Here is an 18,397-nt window from a genome sequence, read left to right as displayed (position 1 = left end):
GGGTGTCAATTGGAGTATGGCTGGGAAGACTGAAGGCTATCCTAATAGCTGAATTCTAAAGGGTTTCAAGTACTCTAAGTTGCTTTTGTGATGCTGTACCATAAGCCTGGATTCCATATTCAATTATCCCTTGTAGATATTTTATAAAATCCATCAGAGTTTTTGAGGAAGATCCCCAGGAGGTCCCTGTCATTCGCTTCATTAGAACCAGTCTTTTAAAAAAAAAAAAATTTTGGTGGCTTCCAAATGTGTTTGCCATGTCAACTTCTTGTCAAAGTTGACTCATAGGATATTTGCTGAATTTGCAACTTCTAGAGTTCTTCCATTTATCCTTATCTCTGGACTGGTGAGGTGATTTCTTTCCCTGTGGAAAACTATGACCTTGGTTTTTTCGGTGGACAGTGGGACTCTATGATCCTTGGAATACTGATGAATTTCTTCAATAGTTATCTGTGCTGGTTTTGAGGCTTCTTCTAAGCTGGAGCTTTTGTGGCATGTTAGTATATCATCAGCAAACATGCCTCTAATATCAACGGTTGTGGAAGTTTTAGGGTCAGACATAAATACAAGGAAAAGAAGAGTGCTTATAATTGCTTCCTGTGGAAGGCCACGTGTTATTAATCGAGGGGATGAAAGTTCCTTCCCTACTCTTACATAGAAAGTTCGCCCTTCTAAATAACTTTCAACAAAAAGGCTTATTTTTTGTGGGAATCCAAGCTTAGCATTTTTGAAGTCATCTTTTTATGGCATACATTATTGTAAGCTCTTTCAAAATCATACAATACTGCCACGGATATTTTTCCTTCTCCAAATCCTGTTTTTACAAAAATTTTCCAATCTGACTATGTTATCTAGTGTGCTGTGATGTTTCCTGAAACCTGTCTGCTCAGCCTGAATCAACTCGTTCTATTCCATGAACCACTCCAGCCTTTTGTAGACCAATTTCTCATGATGGTGGGAAATTGGTCTACATTGGTATAATGGAAATTGGTCTAATTATGGTGGGTTTCCATATCTGTGGGAAAGTACTTTTAAGCCAACACTGGTTAAATACCATTAATATTCTTGTTCTGAATTCTTCAGGGCTTTTTATTAAGCACAGGTTGTCTTCCTTGTTGATTTTTGGCGTTGATGGAGATTTCAAATTCTGAGTAGCCACATTTAATTCAGACTTGAAAGGACTTTCCTGTGAAAGGACTTGTTGTTAGTCCATATACCTCCCTACAATTTTTGGAAAGGGAATTCATCTTTTTTGAAGAGTTTCAGTAAATCAAAGATTTGGGTTGTTATCCTCCTTTGTGTACTTTGGAGTTGGAATCTTCAGGGGGGGGGGTACTCAAAGGCATCTTCTAGGGCCTCAGCCTTTTCTTTTTCAGTTTGCAAGCTGACTCCTTCCTTTTCCAGAGGATAACCTTGTTCCTGACTTTTGATTTGATTGCTGTTCATGCAGGCTATAAAGTTGTGAATTTTTGTAGGAGGTAATTTTGGGTCAAGGTTGGATGAGGAATTGGACCATGCTGTCTTCTTTGCTTCCCCAATAGTTCTCTTAACCATAGCCTCTGCTTTCTTGAGATTTATAAGACCTTCAATTGAAAGGAGACTTATTCTGTTTCCTTAGCGCCACTCTCTTTTGTCTGACCAGCACCTCGCAATCCTTGTTCCTCCAAGGCTTTGGTGGATGGTTTTCTATTGCCTTTCTGAATCCTTTGGTCTTTGGTATAGAAAAGTCAGCTGCTTTCGAAATTGTATTGTTAAGCAGGGTGGTAGATTCTTCTGGATTCTGATACATGCATCCCCAGAAAATTATGGAACCGTGGCCAATTTGCTTTTCTAGGAATCGAGGACTTCTTCTAAAATGCTATTTATCCCATAAAGGATGTTAATACCCTTCTTATTCCCTCCAAGTATTGCTCTAAGTTTTCTTTTTGATTTATTGCTCAATGCCATCTATATTACTTTTGTTCAAAGTCATCTTTACAGCACCATCTAATTTGAGGCCAAGCATTCCAAAACTCACTGCAACTCTCTCTGAGGACAGACTTGTATATTTCATTTTTCTCATCTAAGGGACTGGCTATTTTCTATAAACTATAATTGTGGATTATGGATCTTAGCGATTGATTTGGAGTCCCTCAAAAATTGTGATTTCTATACATGCAAAGTCCAGCATTGAATTTTCTGCATTGGAACATTGTAAAAGATACAGTTATCCCAGTTCTGCAAATTTTTTTTTACAAAAGATGCAATACAGCATTCACAGAACGTATGTAAAAGTGCCTTGAACTTTGATGCTCTTGAAAGGCACAGTGGTTTGCATCCAACCACAACATTTTTGGCAGACTTACAAAAGTTGTTGAGTAGTTTTTTTAAGGCATGTAAGGAGGAATTACCCCTATTTTTTTTTACAGTTGATCCTTGTGATGTACCAGCTTTTCCTAATGAACTAAGGACATTTGTAACATCTTGTTTAGATGATTATGTGAGGATTATAAATTTGCTTGTTGAAAAGCAGGAATACTCAATACAACCCCCAGGCCCTGTAGTCTGGCCCTCAGTGCCAGCTTGGGCACAACCTTCTGTTCCTCTTGTATTGAACAATGTTCCGAGCAGCTTGAATATTTGAAACCCAGCTAATCAATTTGAGTTTCTGGAAAAACTTGGATGTGTTGGTAAAAGTCCAGCCTATTGTGGATATAAAAGACAAAATAGTAGTGCATATGTCTGATGAGCAATCAGCAGCTCCTACTGTTGCTGCAATGCCAAACATACAAAATAATCAAGCAAAGATAGTGAGGCACAAACATAGCAAAATTATCAGGACAGACCAAGACTAAGATGTTGCACAAATACCTATTCTTGTTAGCAGTGTGTACAGTGCAACCAGATTCGGTAATATGTCAATAGTCTAGGTAAAATTCATATCCAATGATGAATTAAATTGAGCTGTTAAATGCAGAATCACGATTTAATATGTTTGTTTCGAGTTACCTTGCCAATTAAGAAGCCACAGCAACGTCACTCTTCTCAAGGTTTTGGTCATTTTGCTAGGACTGTTCTAATCCAACTAAATGAAGCAGATGTACCAGAAATCATAGCAAGTGTAATACGACATATCAGACTATTCATGTTAATATGGGTTCCATTCTTATAAAACAGTTACTACTTTTTTTTTCAGAATATCAATGGTGCCCAGGAGAAACTAAAAACCCATGAAAATATGCTACTTAAGTATGATATCGCGTGTTTAGCTGAACACTTGCTTAGTGTGGATCCCTTCAATGCTAGAAGTTTTATCTGACCCTTTGTTTTTTATTATACCTGCTAAAACAATTTCTGGCCACCCATTTGGTGGCTAATTACTTGCTGCCAATAAGAAGCTTAGATGCAGTTCTTTCTAACCTAGGGATCTATAGCCTGCAGTTGATTTAGGTAGTCTTGTTCTTGCATATATTTATATGCCAACACATTATTGTAATGGTATATCTAGCCTGCAACATGCATCAGTATGTGCATCCCTGTCAAAATTACTACACAAAATTAAGTCGTCAAATAAATTACTTGTCATATATGGTTACTTCAGCTCAGACTTCAAAGATGGTGCTGCATATTTTACACAGTTTCTCCCTTCTTCAATGCCAAGCAACATATTTTTACTTTTATAGATCAAATCTTTCTCTTATGTTCACCCTTCTGGTTCCACATCCAATCTTGATTTTGTCCTCTTGAATATCCTGGAACTCCAAAGTGTCATAGTTGATATACTTGACAACATGTTAGCAGGAGACCCTTACACTTACAGTTTTGTACAAATTTGCTTATTCCACAAATCAGTCAAAAGCCTCAGTGGTTTTGGAATATGCATTGGGATATTATTGATGTATCCCTATTTCAAAATGTTTTGGATTCTACACTATCAAAAATAGAAATTCCTTTTCACCTCCTTTCTACAATGCTGAATGGCAACAGCCTGGACCTAGATTGCTATCTTGCTGAGCATTACTCATCTGCTTAAAGTAGCCACTACACAGCAGCACCATCTGAGAGAATTAGGAAAGGTACACTGAAAAACAACTGGAGCAATGACCCAGAGCTAAAACTTGTAAGAACCATCACAAGTTATAGTTTAAGATATGGGTGGATTGTAATTTTGACAAATCTGGTTTAAATTTTAGAATCCTCAAATCAACTAAAGAAGAGTACCGGAAATTGTACTGCTCTTCAAGAGAAGGCAGGTATCTTTTCTGTCTTGTGACATCCAAAAATAATCCACAGTTACTGTGGAGCAAAGTATCAAAGTTCACTTCTTTTTTTTTGTTTACATTCTAAACCTATTTATGTAAGTTCTTAGGAGTGACACTTCTCCTCATTATTCTTTGTTATCCCTCCACCACTGGACATAACTTTTCAGTGGATTCATCTTCACCATTTGGAGCATAGCTGAAATCTTGTTTCTACTATCAATACTATCTACTTCAAATATATTGTTATAACAGGATTTGACCACATGCTATAAAAACATGTCATAGATGGCATTTTGTTTCAAAGAAAATCATTATAATTCTTAAAATGCCCCTGCTATGATTACAACATTTTTCAAACACAAAGGAATGCAATTTTAGGAACAAGCAAAATTTATATATTTGTAAAAAAAAAAGAAGATGAAAAGTGGAAATATCTGGAAGATGTGTAAACTACAAGTTTCTACATGCTATGAAGTAAGAATTGTTTTATTAACCTGTTTTCTCCTGAGGAGTATAACCACTTAAATAGAATCTGCTAATATAGGTTGTTACCCATTATAATAATGAGAATCTTAATTTATAATAAGCTATGCACAATCAGCTATGCACACTTTCATTTTTCAAATAATCTGGTTCTCAATATTTCACAGTAACATGATATTTAGGAATAAAATGCCTGTTTAACATTAAACTTTTGGTTTATCATATAATTTAGCTAGGAAGAAAGAGAAAACACGATTTGTTACATTTTTATGTCCTTTCCAGTTTAGGCCCTCAAAAGGTAACTTAATACCTTGTCTCTAGTTATAGACTATGATGTAATGTTAAAAAGTTAGTTTAAAGCTATTTAGATATAAAAAAGCAGAACAAAAAAGAGAGGACACATCATTACTATCCATGCAAAATAATGATTTTCCTTGTTGTTCAAGGTGGGGGCTGTAAGTTTCAGGCATAAGGCATTGGTGCGATTTTGTTTTGCTCTGACAGTATTTTCGACGGATTTCAAGCTCTTTTAAAAATTCTGATACAAACTTGCTATTAATATTAATCCAAAATAATAGTCGTCATCCCTAAACCATCTACAAATGGTTATTTTTTCCCTTAATGTATATTGAAACTTTTGGTTACTGTGAGCTATTTCGAGCCCCTTTAAGGGCTTAAAATGGAATTTCTCCTTGAAGCAACTATTATATTTGGAAAGAGCATAAAAACGGGCATCAAATAATGTATCCACTTTCTTCCTAGCTAAACTAAGAAAACCAAAAATTTACCTGTCTAACAATATGATTCATTAGATGTAATGATTCAAGCAATGAAAAATAATAAATAAATATTTTACTTGAATGCAAAAGGGAATGCATATTATTATAGATTTTGCTAAGAAACACCACAAAGCAAGAGGAAAGGGCAAGACACAGCTATGCATGTAAAACTAACTGGGAAAGACAAAATGTGGTGTAAGCCAAGAATTGGGGCTGCTAAGAAGGAAACATGTTAAGAAAATAATCCTTACTTCATAATATGCAGAATAATTGTAGTTAAACACATTTTGACTGTAGATCCTCTATACTTTATCCCCTCCCTAATGTGCAAATATATAGCCCAAATTATATATTTTTCATCTTACTTCTACTTTTTAATTTTGTCACAGTTGATTCAATCTACAGGTAGATAGATTAAAACAAAAGTGATGCATGACCAAATTCATGGAAAATATATAATATGGCTTAATATTTGCACATTAGGGGGGGGGGGGTAAATTAGACTATCGTGGAGCTGCAGTTGAAACGTGTTAAATACAATTATTCTCCAGATAATAAAGTAAGAAATGTTTTCTTAGCATGTTCCTTTCTCAACAGCTGTCATTAAAAAACTATACAGTTGATTAAATTTACAGACACACAGGTTGAAATAAGAGTGACACATAGCCAAATACATTGGAAATATATAATTTTGGCTATATATTTATGATTTAGGTATTTTCAAAGACCACACTGCCTTCCCATGATGTACAAATAGCAGTTCAATAGGGAAAAATCATTTTATTTGAAAGTGACACAACAAAATCTCTGGAGATTTTGAACAATATTTAAAAGGACATTTTCCATGGCCATTGAAAAGCAATATTCTATTGGCTACCAAGAAAGGTTCATTATTACTTGTAGCCTACAGTATGTTTCCTACCTTAACTAGAAACATAAAAAGTACATGAATCAAAATTTGTTTTGAAAAAAGAATAAACCCATTTTGACTAACAAAAATGCTAAGTTCTTACTTTCTGCTCAGACTTGCATTTTGGTAAATTTACAGTTTACAATGTAATTTAGCTATAATGAAAGTGAATATATCACTTTATACCTTTTTATGCTCTTTCACAATTCAATAATTGCTTCCAGGGCAAATTCTATTTTGAGCCCTTAAAGGGCTCAAAATGTGTGGTTCGAGCCCTCAAAACCACATATAGTCCCCAAAAGTTTAAAAGTTTATTTCTAAAAAGAACTGAATTAGTGAGAAAAAATTGCCATTTGCAGCTGCTTCATGAATGGTAACTATTATTTACCTTAGTATTAATAGTAAAATGTTATTTTGGAAACAGATTTGCAGAAACTTTTAAAAAGAGATAGAAACCCATCAAAAATGTCGTCAATTTTGCTGTGATGTCATTATTGAGGGGTTTTGGGCTCTTTTCAAAAATCTTTAAATTTGTTTCCTCAATAACATTTTACTGCAAAGACTAAGGAAAATAAAAATCCCCGTTCCTGAATCAGCTGCAAATAGCAATTTTTTCTTACTAGATAGCTGTTGTTTTTTAACATGTTTTTAAACTTTTGGGGACAATGACCTGTTTCACCTTTTGGGGACCCATTAAAGCCTGAAAATAGAATTTTCCCAAGAAACAATTATTGAGCTATAAAGGGGCATAAGAAAATGGATCAAGTGAAGTGTTCAATTTCATACTACTTCTACTACTAATAACTCTCTGCAGCACAAGGCCAACACAGCTATGCACACTCCTCCTCCCCCTCAATCTATTAAAAGCCTCAGTCTTTACACCTACCCAATGTGTTCCCATTTCCTTTAAGTCCTTCTTTATATCATCCTCCCACCCCAATGCAAATAACCTGATTTTCGTTTTCCCCTAAATGGCTGGCTGAAAAAGACAATCTTTGGCAATCTGTCATTTATCATCTGCAGAATGTGTCCTAGCCATATCAACCTTTCTCTCATTATAACCCTAGAAAGAAGGATTAAACCACACTTTTTATACAGCCTAATGTTTGAAATAGGGTCAGTCAGTTGGGTACCCAAAACAATCTGTAGGGAATTTCTCTGGAAAACATCTAGCAAATCTTCCTCTTTTTTTGGAGTGCTGATGCTTCAGAATCATATTTGACTGCTGTCATTACTGTAGCTTCCAATATTCTAATCTTGGTTTCCATTTTCCTATTCTTCTAAACTTTTTTTGACTGTGAAAAAAACACCCTGAGCCTTGGCTATTCTACTCCTAACATCTTCACAGTACCAGGTGTCTTTCCTAAACAATACTACCAAGGTAAGTGAAAACTTAATGACCTAGTCTTCTTAAGATTTATTTTCAAAACTATTCTAGCACCCTGAACTCATGAAACCTTTGAAAGTTCCCTCAATTTGCTCAAACTTTCATCTAGGATTCTTAAATTGTCAGCAAAATCTAAGTCCAGGGAAGTTTTTCTTTTCTACTTAACTCTTTATTCTCCCATCGCTATTCCCATACTTATTAAGACAAAATCCATATAAATGGGGATAGAACACAATCCTGCTTAACTCCTGATTTAATACAAAAGCAGTGTTATTCTTTTACATAGCACTAATTACTTTAATGTATTTGTCTAGTATACCATACAAGGATAAGACATTTGCTAAAGCTATTCTACCAGCTGAATCAAATGATGGTAAATAAATCACAGATCATATTATTGACTTACCAATAAAGTGAACATACCACTCAGCACCTTTTTTTATGCTCATTAAAGCATGAGTTATTGGTCATTTTTGACAACATAATACTACATTTTCTCAGTGCCAAAATTATTTATAATTAGGTTTGGTTGGGTTAGGTCAAAAAGTGCTTAAATCTGAATTTGCAATAGAAGCAATTGCTAGATTTGTAAAGAGCATAAAAAAGGCAAAGTGCAAAAAGGCAGTGGTATGTTCACTGTATTGGTAATATGAACTGTAATATATTTACCAAAATGATTGCTCATAATCTATAAAACTGTAGACTATAGATATTTGATGACTCAGTCACTTCTTAATTAATTTACTATCTACAGAAACTAGGTACATGCCTCTATGATTATCATACTTACTCTTTTCACCTTTCTTATACAGTGGTTTAATCTTTGCTTAAAATTGCTAGGTACTTCCCTTTTTCCAAAAATTGGTAAATATGGAGCAGTCTGCATTTATGACCAACAAAGTGAACATACCACTTGATGTCTTTTTAATGCTCTTTCTGAATGTAATAATTGCTTTAGTTGCAAATTTAATTTTAAGCCCTTTTAGAACCCATGAAAATGATGATTTCTTTCTATAGTTTTGGTTATAAAAAAGGGTTAAAAATTGGTTTCAGACTTACAATTTGACTATAAATCCATCATATTTACCAAAATGATTGCTCATAATCTATAAAACTGTAGACTATAGATATTTGATGACTCAGGCACTTCTTAATTAATTTACTATCTACAGAAACTAGGTACATGCCTCTATGATTATCATACTTACTCTTTTCACCTTTCTTATACAGTGGTTTAATCTTTGCTTAAAATTGCTAGGTACTTCCTTTTTTCCAAAAATTGGTAAATATGGAGCAGTCTGCATTTATGACCAACAAAGTGAACATACCACTTGATATCTTTTTAATGCTCTTTCTGAATGTAGTAATTGCTTTTGCTGCAGATTTAATTTTAAGCCCTTTTAGAACCCATGAAAATGATAATTTCTTTCTATAGTTTTGGTTACAAAAATGGGTTAAAAATTAGTTTCAGACTTACAATTTGACTATAAATCCATTTTGTAAAAGCTATATAATCCACCAGCATTGATTTATCATGACAAAGTTGGATGAAAAATATATTCAAAACAATTTTGCTATCCACCATGTTTCTTCTGTCTGCTTTGATTTTTTGGCAGCTAGTTGAAATGACAGTTTTTAAGCAGCCTAACAGAATAAGAAGAAAACATAGCAAAATTGTTTTGAATTTTTTCATCCAACTTAACTGTGACAATTTAATGCTAGTGAGTTATGTAACTTTGGTAAAATTCTAGTTTAGTGACTTCTTGCTATAGCAATTATATGAAAAAGCAACTGGTAACTGAAAATTAAGGTAAAATGTTGTTTTGTCAAAATTTCAATAGGTATAGAACTGTCATGTAGGTGAATTTCAGGACCCTCTAGAGGGAGAAGGAGTGGAGGTGGGTACTTTCATAATATATCTATTAACAATAGTTTCATGACCCCAAAAAATTGTTCTGGTAATACCAACATTGACCTATACTTTAGCCTGTAGACCAATCCTCATAAGTTTCATTTTTCCTAACCTAACCCCTTTCTAATATAGCAAGAAGTCACTAAACTAGAATTTTACCATAGCTTTTACAAAATCGATATATGATGAAATAAAAGGTTTAAAACCATTCTTTAATCCTTTTTTATTCCCAAAACTATAAGAAAAAATTTACATGACCCTCTCAAATTATCATTTTCAAGGGTCTAAAAATAGCTTAAAACCAAATTTACAACAAAAGCAATTATCATATTCAGAAGGAGCATAAGAAAGGCATTGAGTGGCATGTTTACTTTATTTGTAGGTCAAAAATGTGGACTGCTCCATATTTACTCAAAAATCACATTCATAATCTTCAGTAGCTTAGCCTATTTCTAACCTCAAAGCCACCATATTCAAGAAAGTCATTTGCCACACTGCCAGTACTTGAGTCTTTTATCTATCTATATATATAAAAATAAGTTGTCTGTCTGTGGATGTGTGGATCAGGTGACGTCACCTGAAAAAACTGGATCAGGTGACGTCAAAACTGAAAAAACTAAAAAAAGGCAAAAACTACAAAAAAAACTAAAAACTAATAAAAAAAATAAAAAAGCTAAAAAACTAAAAAAACTATAAAGGTAAAAACCAATAAAAAACTAAAAAAAAACTGAAAAAACTAAAAAAGGCAAAAACTACAAAAAAAACTAAAAACTAATAAAAAAAGTAAAAAAGCTAAAAAACTAAAAAAACTAAAAAAACTAAAAAAAGGTAAAAAACTAAAAAAAATAAAAAATAAAAAAAAAACTAAAAAAAAGGAAAAAACTGAAAAATAAGCTAAAATAAAGGTAAAAACCAATAAAAAACTAAAAAGAAAAAAAGGAAAAAACTAATAAATGACGACACTCAAAGAGAAAGCGACCAGGACAAAAGGAATGTTCGATTAGCAATCAACAAAGCACCGGGACACAGGGAGTATAAATGACGACCAGGACATAAGTAAAAAAAAAAAAATATCTATATATATAAAAATAAGTTGTCTGTGTATCTGTGGATCGTGGATCAGGTGACGTCACCTGAAAAAACTGGATCAGGTGACGTCAAAACTGAAAAAACTAAAAAAAGGTAAAAACTACAAAAAAAACTAAAAACTAATAAAAAAAATAAAAAAGCTAAAAAACTAAAAAAACTAAAAAAAGGCAAAAACTACAAAAAAAACTAAAAACTAATAAAAAAGCTAAAAAACTAAAAAAACTAAAAAAAAGGCAAAAACTACAAAAAAACTAAAAACTAATAAAAAAAATAAAAAAGCTAAAAAACTAAAAAAACTAAAAAAACTAAAAAAAGGTAAAAAACTAAAAAAACTAAAAACTAAAAAAAACTAAAAAAAAGGAAAAAACTGAAAAATAAGCTAAAATAAAGGTAAAAACCAATAAAAAACTAAAAAAAAAACTGAAAAAACTAAAAAAAGGCAAAAACTACAAAAAAACTAAAAACTAATAAAAAAAGTAAAAAAGCTAAAAAACTAAAAAAACTAAAAAAACTAAAAAAAGGTAAAAAACTAAAAAAAAATAAAAAATAAAAAAAACTAAAAAAAAAGGAAAAAACTGAAAAATAAGCTAACATAAAGGTAAAAACCAATAAAAAACTAAAAAGAAAAAAAGGAAAAAACTAAAAAAAAATTTCATCTAAAAACCTAAAAAAACTAAAAAAGGTAAAAACTAAAAGAACTAAAAAAGAAAAAAATAAATGACGACACTCAAAGAGAAAGCGACCAGGACAAAAGGAATGTTCGATTAGCAATCAACAAAGCACCGGGACACAGGGAGTATAAATGACGACCAGGACATAAGTAAAAAAAAAAATTAACAAAACTAAAAAGAAGGTAAAAACTACAAAAAACTAAAAAGAAAAAAAAACTAAAAACTAATAAAAAAACTAAAAAATCTAAAAATCTAAATAAACTAAAAAAGAAAAAAAAAGGAAAAAAATAAAGGAGAAAAACAAAACTAAAAAACGAATGTATATACAGACCGGTACACCGGGATACAAATGACGACCGGGACACAGGGAATATAAATGACGACCGGGACACAGGGACACAACTACAACGGGGACACCGGGGGAAACAGGGGGATATAAATGACGACCGGGACAAAAAAACTAAAAAGAAAAAAAACCTAAAAACTAATAAAAAAACTAAAAAATCTAAAAATCTAAATAAGCTAAAAAAGAAAAAAAAGGAAAAAAATAAAGGAGAAAAACAAAACTAAAAAACGAATGTATATACAGACCGGGACACCGGGATACAAATGACGACCGGGACCCGGGACACAGGGAATATAAATGACGACCGGGACACAGGGACACAACTACAACGGGGACACCGGGGGAAACAGGGGGATGTAAATGACGACCGGGACACCGGGACAGGGAATGGTCGATTAGCAATCACCATCAACAAAGCTCAAGGGCAATCATTAGAATCATGAGGTATAGATCTGAATACAGATTGTTTTCCCATGGACCATTATATGTTGCATGTTCAAGAGTCGGTAAACCTGACAATCTATTTATATGCAAAGACAATGGGACAGCAAAGAATGTTGTATATTCGCAAGTTTTACGTAGTTAAAACCATATATATATATCTATCTATATTCACAGGTGGGACATAGGGACACAACTACAATGGCGCGTAACTATTATGGCGCGTAACGACTTACGCGCGCGGGGGGGCTTGGGGGGGCGCGAAGCGCCCCCACCAACTAGGTGTTGGGGTGGCGCGAAGCGCCACCCAACAGCTAGTGTTTTATAATTCTTTTAGTACTGCCACTAGGCTAATTCTTCCTCACAAAATAATCCTAGCTAAATGATGTCCTAATCTGTAAATAGCCTAGCATTCATTTTTTTGAATTATAAAGGTTTTAATAGCCTGAACTAAAAATGCAGTTAATGAAAATCCGACGCCAAGAGCCTCTCCGAATGATACTGTTAGTAAAAACACAAAAAAAAAATATCCAGCAAAATATTCAACATGCATAAATTTCTTGATAAATTTCGTCTTTGACATTATCCAAAACGAATATCACGTTGCCAAATATTTTTAAATGAGACTGTACTTTTTCAGCCAATAAATACAACAAGTTGAGTAATGTTGAAAGTATAACATTTTTAGTAAAAAAAAAAACAGTAACGCAGAAAACGCTACCTTTTATCACAGGATTGCACATTTGGTAGAAGTTTTTGATGCGTCCGGTTATATATAATTGAATAAAGTTTTGGTAAATGTCTATTTTACATGGTTATATAATTTAAATGGTTTAAAATTTAATAAATTGACAGTATTGTCTAGTCTGTGAAAGAAAAACCATGTGTCCCTCATCACAAAAAAAACTACACGATTTTCCACATTATGCAACAACAACTTAATAAAGCACCACCCTTGAGAGTGGAGAAACCAGGGACTTGAGCACAATTTTGACTACGCCTCAATCATGTGTGAATGGTGGCTAAGTAGCCATATAATCATAAATATAAATAATCTCTCTCCCCTTTCCTCCTCTCTCGTTTCTTTTGGAAACCCAAAACATTTGTAACTTTGTCTTTATATACAGAAACTAAAATCTGTGCGACTGCAAATTCATTGAATACTCTCGATTCAAGCTGTTGCCCATAAAGATCCTGTGCAAAATCAAAAATGAATTCAACAAGTCTTTTACATCAGGTAAGAGATAAGCATTTGACAACAGATTAAAAAAAAAACAGTACAAAATATACCTCGTTTTGAGATCATAGCTTTAACCTAATAGAGGACAAATCACAGTCCTTAGTAACTAAAATTAAAAAAACACTCCTAAAGCAAACGAGCAAGTGAAAAAAAAAATTGTCGTTTCAAGCTGATTCAGCGATGGTAGCCACTGTCTAATTTAGTTGAGGGTAAGTAGGCGTAAGATTAATCTTGGCAAGTCAAATTCTGTCATTTTATCCATTCTTCCGCTTTTTCTTCTTATCTTCTATGTTTTTATCATATATTCTGTTTTTTATCCTTGGATTCATGAAATCGTAACGCATTGTGGAATTTTAAAGCGTCCTTTATCAATAAAGTACTTGGGGGTTATATTAACGATATTATATCACTCAAGAGTCATGCACATCTTTGAGTAAATTGTTGTCTCGTAACCTAAGTATTATGAGAAAGGTTAGGTATTTTTTCCCCTGTGTATGTCCTAAGCCTCTTTTATTTTCCATTGTGCACCCATATATTCTGTTTTGTAGTAGCGTTTAGCTTGATAGATTTACTCCCGCTGTCCGGCGTTTAAGAGCTCGTCAAAATAATGTTGTTCGTTTGTTAGTTGGCCAGCAACCCCGGAACTCAGTGCAGAACGTGTATGAGCAAATAAGGATTCTGTCAGCTTCTGGACGATGAGAGTTATATACACTTTTGTTTGTTTTTAGGCTACAACATGTACAAATTTTTCATTCGATCATTTGCAGACCTCCACTGAGAATTTTGACCCAGTTGACGATTTTTGTGCTTCATAAAGGGGGATTCGAAATTTGAATCATCTGGATCGTAGTATTATAATAATAATAATACTTCTGTACTTAAGAGTGCATTTGAAGAAATCCTTTTTAGTAAGTATGAATTTTAGTTCTTTTGTTGTGTTTTTTTTCGGGGGGGGGGCAAGTAAATAATTGAGTAGTTTATTAGGGCCTCTTGGGATATGATCTTAACTGTAAAGGTGAATTTGTTTTGTTGTAGGGTTTGTAATGTCAATTAGGATATGTGATTTGTATTAGTTGTCAAGGAGGCACACTCGTGCCTCTATAAAGAGGCGACACACGACAATGTTAAGCGATCTTCGGTTCCAGTGGTCGCAGACGAATGGGGAGGGATGCATTTCGTAGCCCGAGCTCCAACTAAGAAACCTGCAAAATTTCATCCCCCTCCAACTTTTTCTTCATGGGGAAAATCTGGCCGAAAGTTTCAACCTGTCAACCCAAGCCCCCCTTTAACGTTGTCCGATCGGGCTGAAATTCACAAGTTAAGGTCCCCTAGGGCCCAGGAGCTTATCCGCGAAATTTCAGCTTGATCCGATAACTCCTTCCCTGTTTTCCAGAAACCACGCATAGCCACTTAAAATTCATTTACTTTTTTTTCCTAGACGCCTACAGGTCACATCCGACATCGGATCTGGGTGTACGAAGACTCATTCGATGCGGAATTCTCCGAGTAAGTGCCCATGAAAGTTTCGTAGGAAAATCTTAACCCCCCGAAAGTTTCGACACAACGTTGTCCGATCGGGCGGTTTTTTTTCACAACATCAAAAAAATTTTGATAACACCTGGACAGCTTATCATTTGAGAGATAACAGAATATTAGCTTCTTATGAGCAAAAGAAACATTTCGGTCATTCTATCTATTTTTTTTCTATTTTATACAATGATTTATAAGCGGGGGGGGGGTTCCTCTCCTAATTCCTGTACGAGGAGTACAGGAATTATTAAATTACATCCACCATGGATTATAGAAAAACGTACAGAATTAATATGAAAAAAAATTAAACCTGTACAAAAGAGTCTTTAAAAGCGGGGGATTTGCCTCTCCTAATAGTCTTCTTATAGTCCTAATAGTCTCATAGTCCCATGTTAATTTTTGAAATTCTTAAAAGTTACGAATATCAACATTCAAGTACATCAAAATAATCAGCTCGGCACGGCGAGAATGACTGCAAGCATCATAAAAATCCAGCTCCATTCCAGAAAAAATTTTGATAACACCTGGACAGCTTATCATTTGAGAGATAACAGAATATTAGCTTCTTATGAGCAAAAGAAACATTTCGGTCATTCTATCTATTTTTTTTCTATTTTATACAATGATTTAAAAGCGGGGGGGCGGCAGCCACCCAAGTTCCTCTCCTAATTCCTGTACGAGGAGTACAGGAATTATTAAATTACATCCACCATGGATTGTAGAAAAACGTACAGAAATAATATGAAAAAAACTTCGTTTTCTTAAAGAGTTAAAGAGGCTGCGTCCCAAAGTCGAACCTTAAAACGTACAGGAATTAGAAGAGGCAGTTGGGGGGCTGCCGCCCCCCAAACCCCCAGCTTTTAAAGACTCTTTTGTACAGGTTTTTTGTTTTTTTGCTAACCCCCAGCTCTTGGCTTCGGAAAGGCCCTCTTTTAATTAACAAAAAATTGAATGAATGAATAATGGAATAACTTCGAAAAATGTTAAACACAAGAGGACAGGAGAACCATTGCGCCGAAACTAGTAATTAGTAACAATGAAGTCCCCCCAAAAAAAAACCTGTACAAAAGAGTCTTTAAAAGCTGGGGGTTTGGGGGGCGGCAGCCCCCCAACTGCCTCTTCTAATTCCTGTACGTTTTAAGGTTCGACTTTGGGACGCAGCCTCTTTAACTCTTTAAGAAAACGAAGTTTTTTTTATATTATTTCATAATATATTTAATCCTGTATCTTTTTTTAATATATTTTTGCTACCCCTTCGGACAGTTCTTTCTACTTTTTGGGGTCGCTGTTAATACTGATGTTGTTTTTTGGTTTAATAAATATATCTCTCTCTAGTCTTAATTGTAAAATGCCATTTTAAAACTATTGTTCTAGTTACATATTCAGATGCAACGTTTATGACTTTAGGGGGAATTGTTGATACATGGGATTTTACAGGAAGAGGAATTAGTCAGAGGGAAAAATGGAGAGGTTTAAAAAAAACAAAAAAAAAACAACACACTAATAACAATCAGACTTGCTTCAGATAAGAAATCAAGATTCTGAGAATATATTATTTGTCAAAGTCATTAGCATCTTGATTTATGTCGTCAATGAATTTTTAAAATTTATCAATATTTATGTTTACCTACGAGGAAGACTTTAAAACAACGGCAGTGATTATTTCGTTTGTTTGACATTCTTAGAGGATTTTCCGTACCTCCGAGGGGTTCACCCCGTCCTGTAAATTTTCTTCTGACTTCGTCACCGATTGGTTGGTGTACATAATTGGGTTAATATTTGATACCATAAATCTTTAAGTTAAAATCCTATTTCACTGCAATAAAGAAACCATTGCAAAATTTTGACGGTAAAGGGTTTTGGGCGTTAATGGGTTAGTCTGATCCAATATTTTTATATACTTTGCGCTAATTTCCTTGCTAATACCTTTGCTACAGTTAGTAAGATACATCATCTAGACACTTACACCAATCACGATATTCTAAACATAAATTCACTGATAATATCAAGAAACAAAATTAACCAAGAAAAAGCAATTTTTGGTACACCAGAGTAAATGCGCAATTAATTATAAAATCCACCCTTATATTTAGTTTTTACTTTCTATTAGTGACAAAGCAAGCATGAATACCTATAAGAAAAGGTTCAACTCTAAATTCATCAGATATTTTCTTAAGAAGGATACTGGGTCTAATCAGGTCAAATGATTTTTACAGGTCAATGGCAACAGGGTTTACCCATATTCTAATGTGGAGGTCCTAGGCAGGATTCCAAATTGAGAATCATCTATTTTAGCTTTTAGCATTCAGTGAAAACAAAGTAAGGGGTTTTTCGACTTAAATTTTTTTTGAAGTCCAAGCGTATTACAAGTGCCCAAAATTAGATTTTTGTGAAAAAATTATGCAGAAGGGTCTTCGTAACAATCCAATAACTAGAGGAAGAAGTGTTACAAATTGTATTTAATGATATTTAAAAAAGGAGTATTTGGTGTGTACCATTGCTTTTCTTCTTTGGCGAAATATACGGTTATCACTGGAGTTAATAAACTTGCCTCTTGCGGAAAGTTCTACGGACGTGTTTGATAGGTCAGAGTTTATTTATGATTAGAATTTAAACATAATAGATAACTTTAAGAATCGTCACATTTACGAAACTTGCCAAATAACTCCCAATTTAAAGATGAAACTAATTAGAATACACGTATCCCATTTTGTTCTCAAGATGGTCTTAATTTTTTATCCACTCAAAATGACCAAATTTTGACCCGGTTTGCAGACCAAAAAGCGTTAAATGAATAAGTCTTCAATAACCAGAAACATTGTCAAATAAGTCCCACCATTCGATGGCCAGAAAGGCAAAATTTGAGCTTGAGGGAGATATGAAAGCATGTTTTCCAAACCAGTTTTTTGCTTCTCCTGAGCATTTTCGAAAATTTCATTTAACTTGTTTCGTATTTCCAAAGCAGAACTTGCGAAAATACAAACTGGATTGTAAACTCGATTTCCTGCTGATAATCCGGATTGTGACATTGCAAGGTTATCATCTATATTGCTAATTCGATAACAACACTGAAAATAATATGTGTATTTGGAATTTTGGTTTTGCCCATGCGTGAGTTGAGCCTTTAAACTTTGTTTTTCTACAGCTTGCGTTTCAAAAATCCGGTTTTATAAACTTTTGTGGTCCCCTGACAATTATCGATCTTGTTTTAAGAATCTGGTTCCTTGGTAGAAAACGCTTATGGTTTGTCAATTATTGAATGTACAATTTAGGCCTTAATCCATATCTGTTTTAGCTATAAAGAGATAGAAAATACCCGCATTCTCTCTATCTCTCTCTTGCCCAGTGTCTGAACCCCAGACATAATG

The 18,397-nt window shown here is 33.8% G+C and overlaps 1 protein-coding gene and 1 long non-coding RNA gene across 11 annotated transcripts in view; one reads left to right on the top strand and one right to left on the bottom strand.

Annotated features, from left to right (window-relative positions):
* The window catches only part of LOC136029406 (metallophosphoesterase 1-like), a 30,956-nt gene extending 18,067 nt beyond the window's left edge, over positions 1–12,889 (bottom strand). For 2 of the 10 annotated variants that reach the window (XM_065707775.1, XM_065707828.1), the window contains exon 1: positions 12,811–12,889. Coding sequence is in view for 1 of the 10 variants with exons in the window: in XM_065707819.1 (XP_065563891.1) it covers positions 3,559–3,565 (7 nt within the window). In the remaining 9 variants the exon portion in view is untranslated. Of the gene's footprint in view, positions 1–3,558; positions 3,717–8,590; positions 8,613–10,169; positions 10,301–12,710; positions 12,730–12,806 lie in introns of those variants that run through there. The other 8 variants (XM_065707783.1, XM_065707838.1, XM_065707814.1 and 5 more) reach the window with 7 other exon arrangements.
* Positions 10,314–12,147, top strand: LOC136029445 (uncharacterized). Its single transcript, XR_010618049.1, has 2 exons — positions 10,314–10,410; positions 11,192–12,147. It is a non-coding gene; the product is annotated as an uncharacterized LOC136029445 (long non-coding RNA).
* Positions 12,890–18,397: the final 5,508 nt, after the last annotated feature.

The sequence above is a fragment of the Artemia franciscana genome, chromosome 1, assembly GCF_032884065.1.
Source record: "Artemia franciscana chromosome 1, ASM3288406v1, whole genome shotgun sequence".
NCBI lineage: Eukaryota > Metazoa > Arthropoda > Branchiopoda > Anostraca > Artemiidae > Artemia > Artemia franciscana.
The sequence above is the reverse complement of the archived record's forward strand: the minus strand, read 5'-3'. Positions and strand labels throughout refer to the sequence as shown.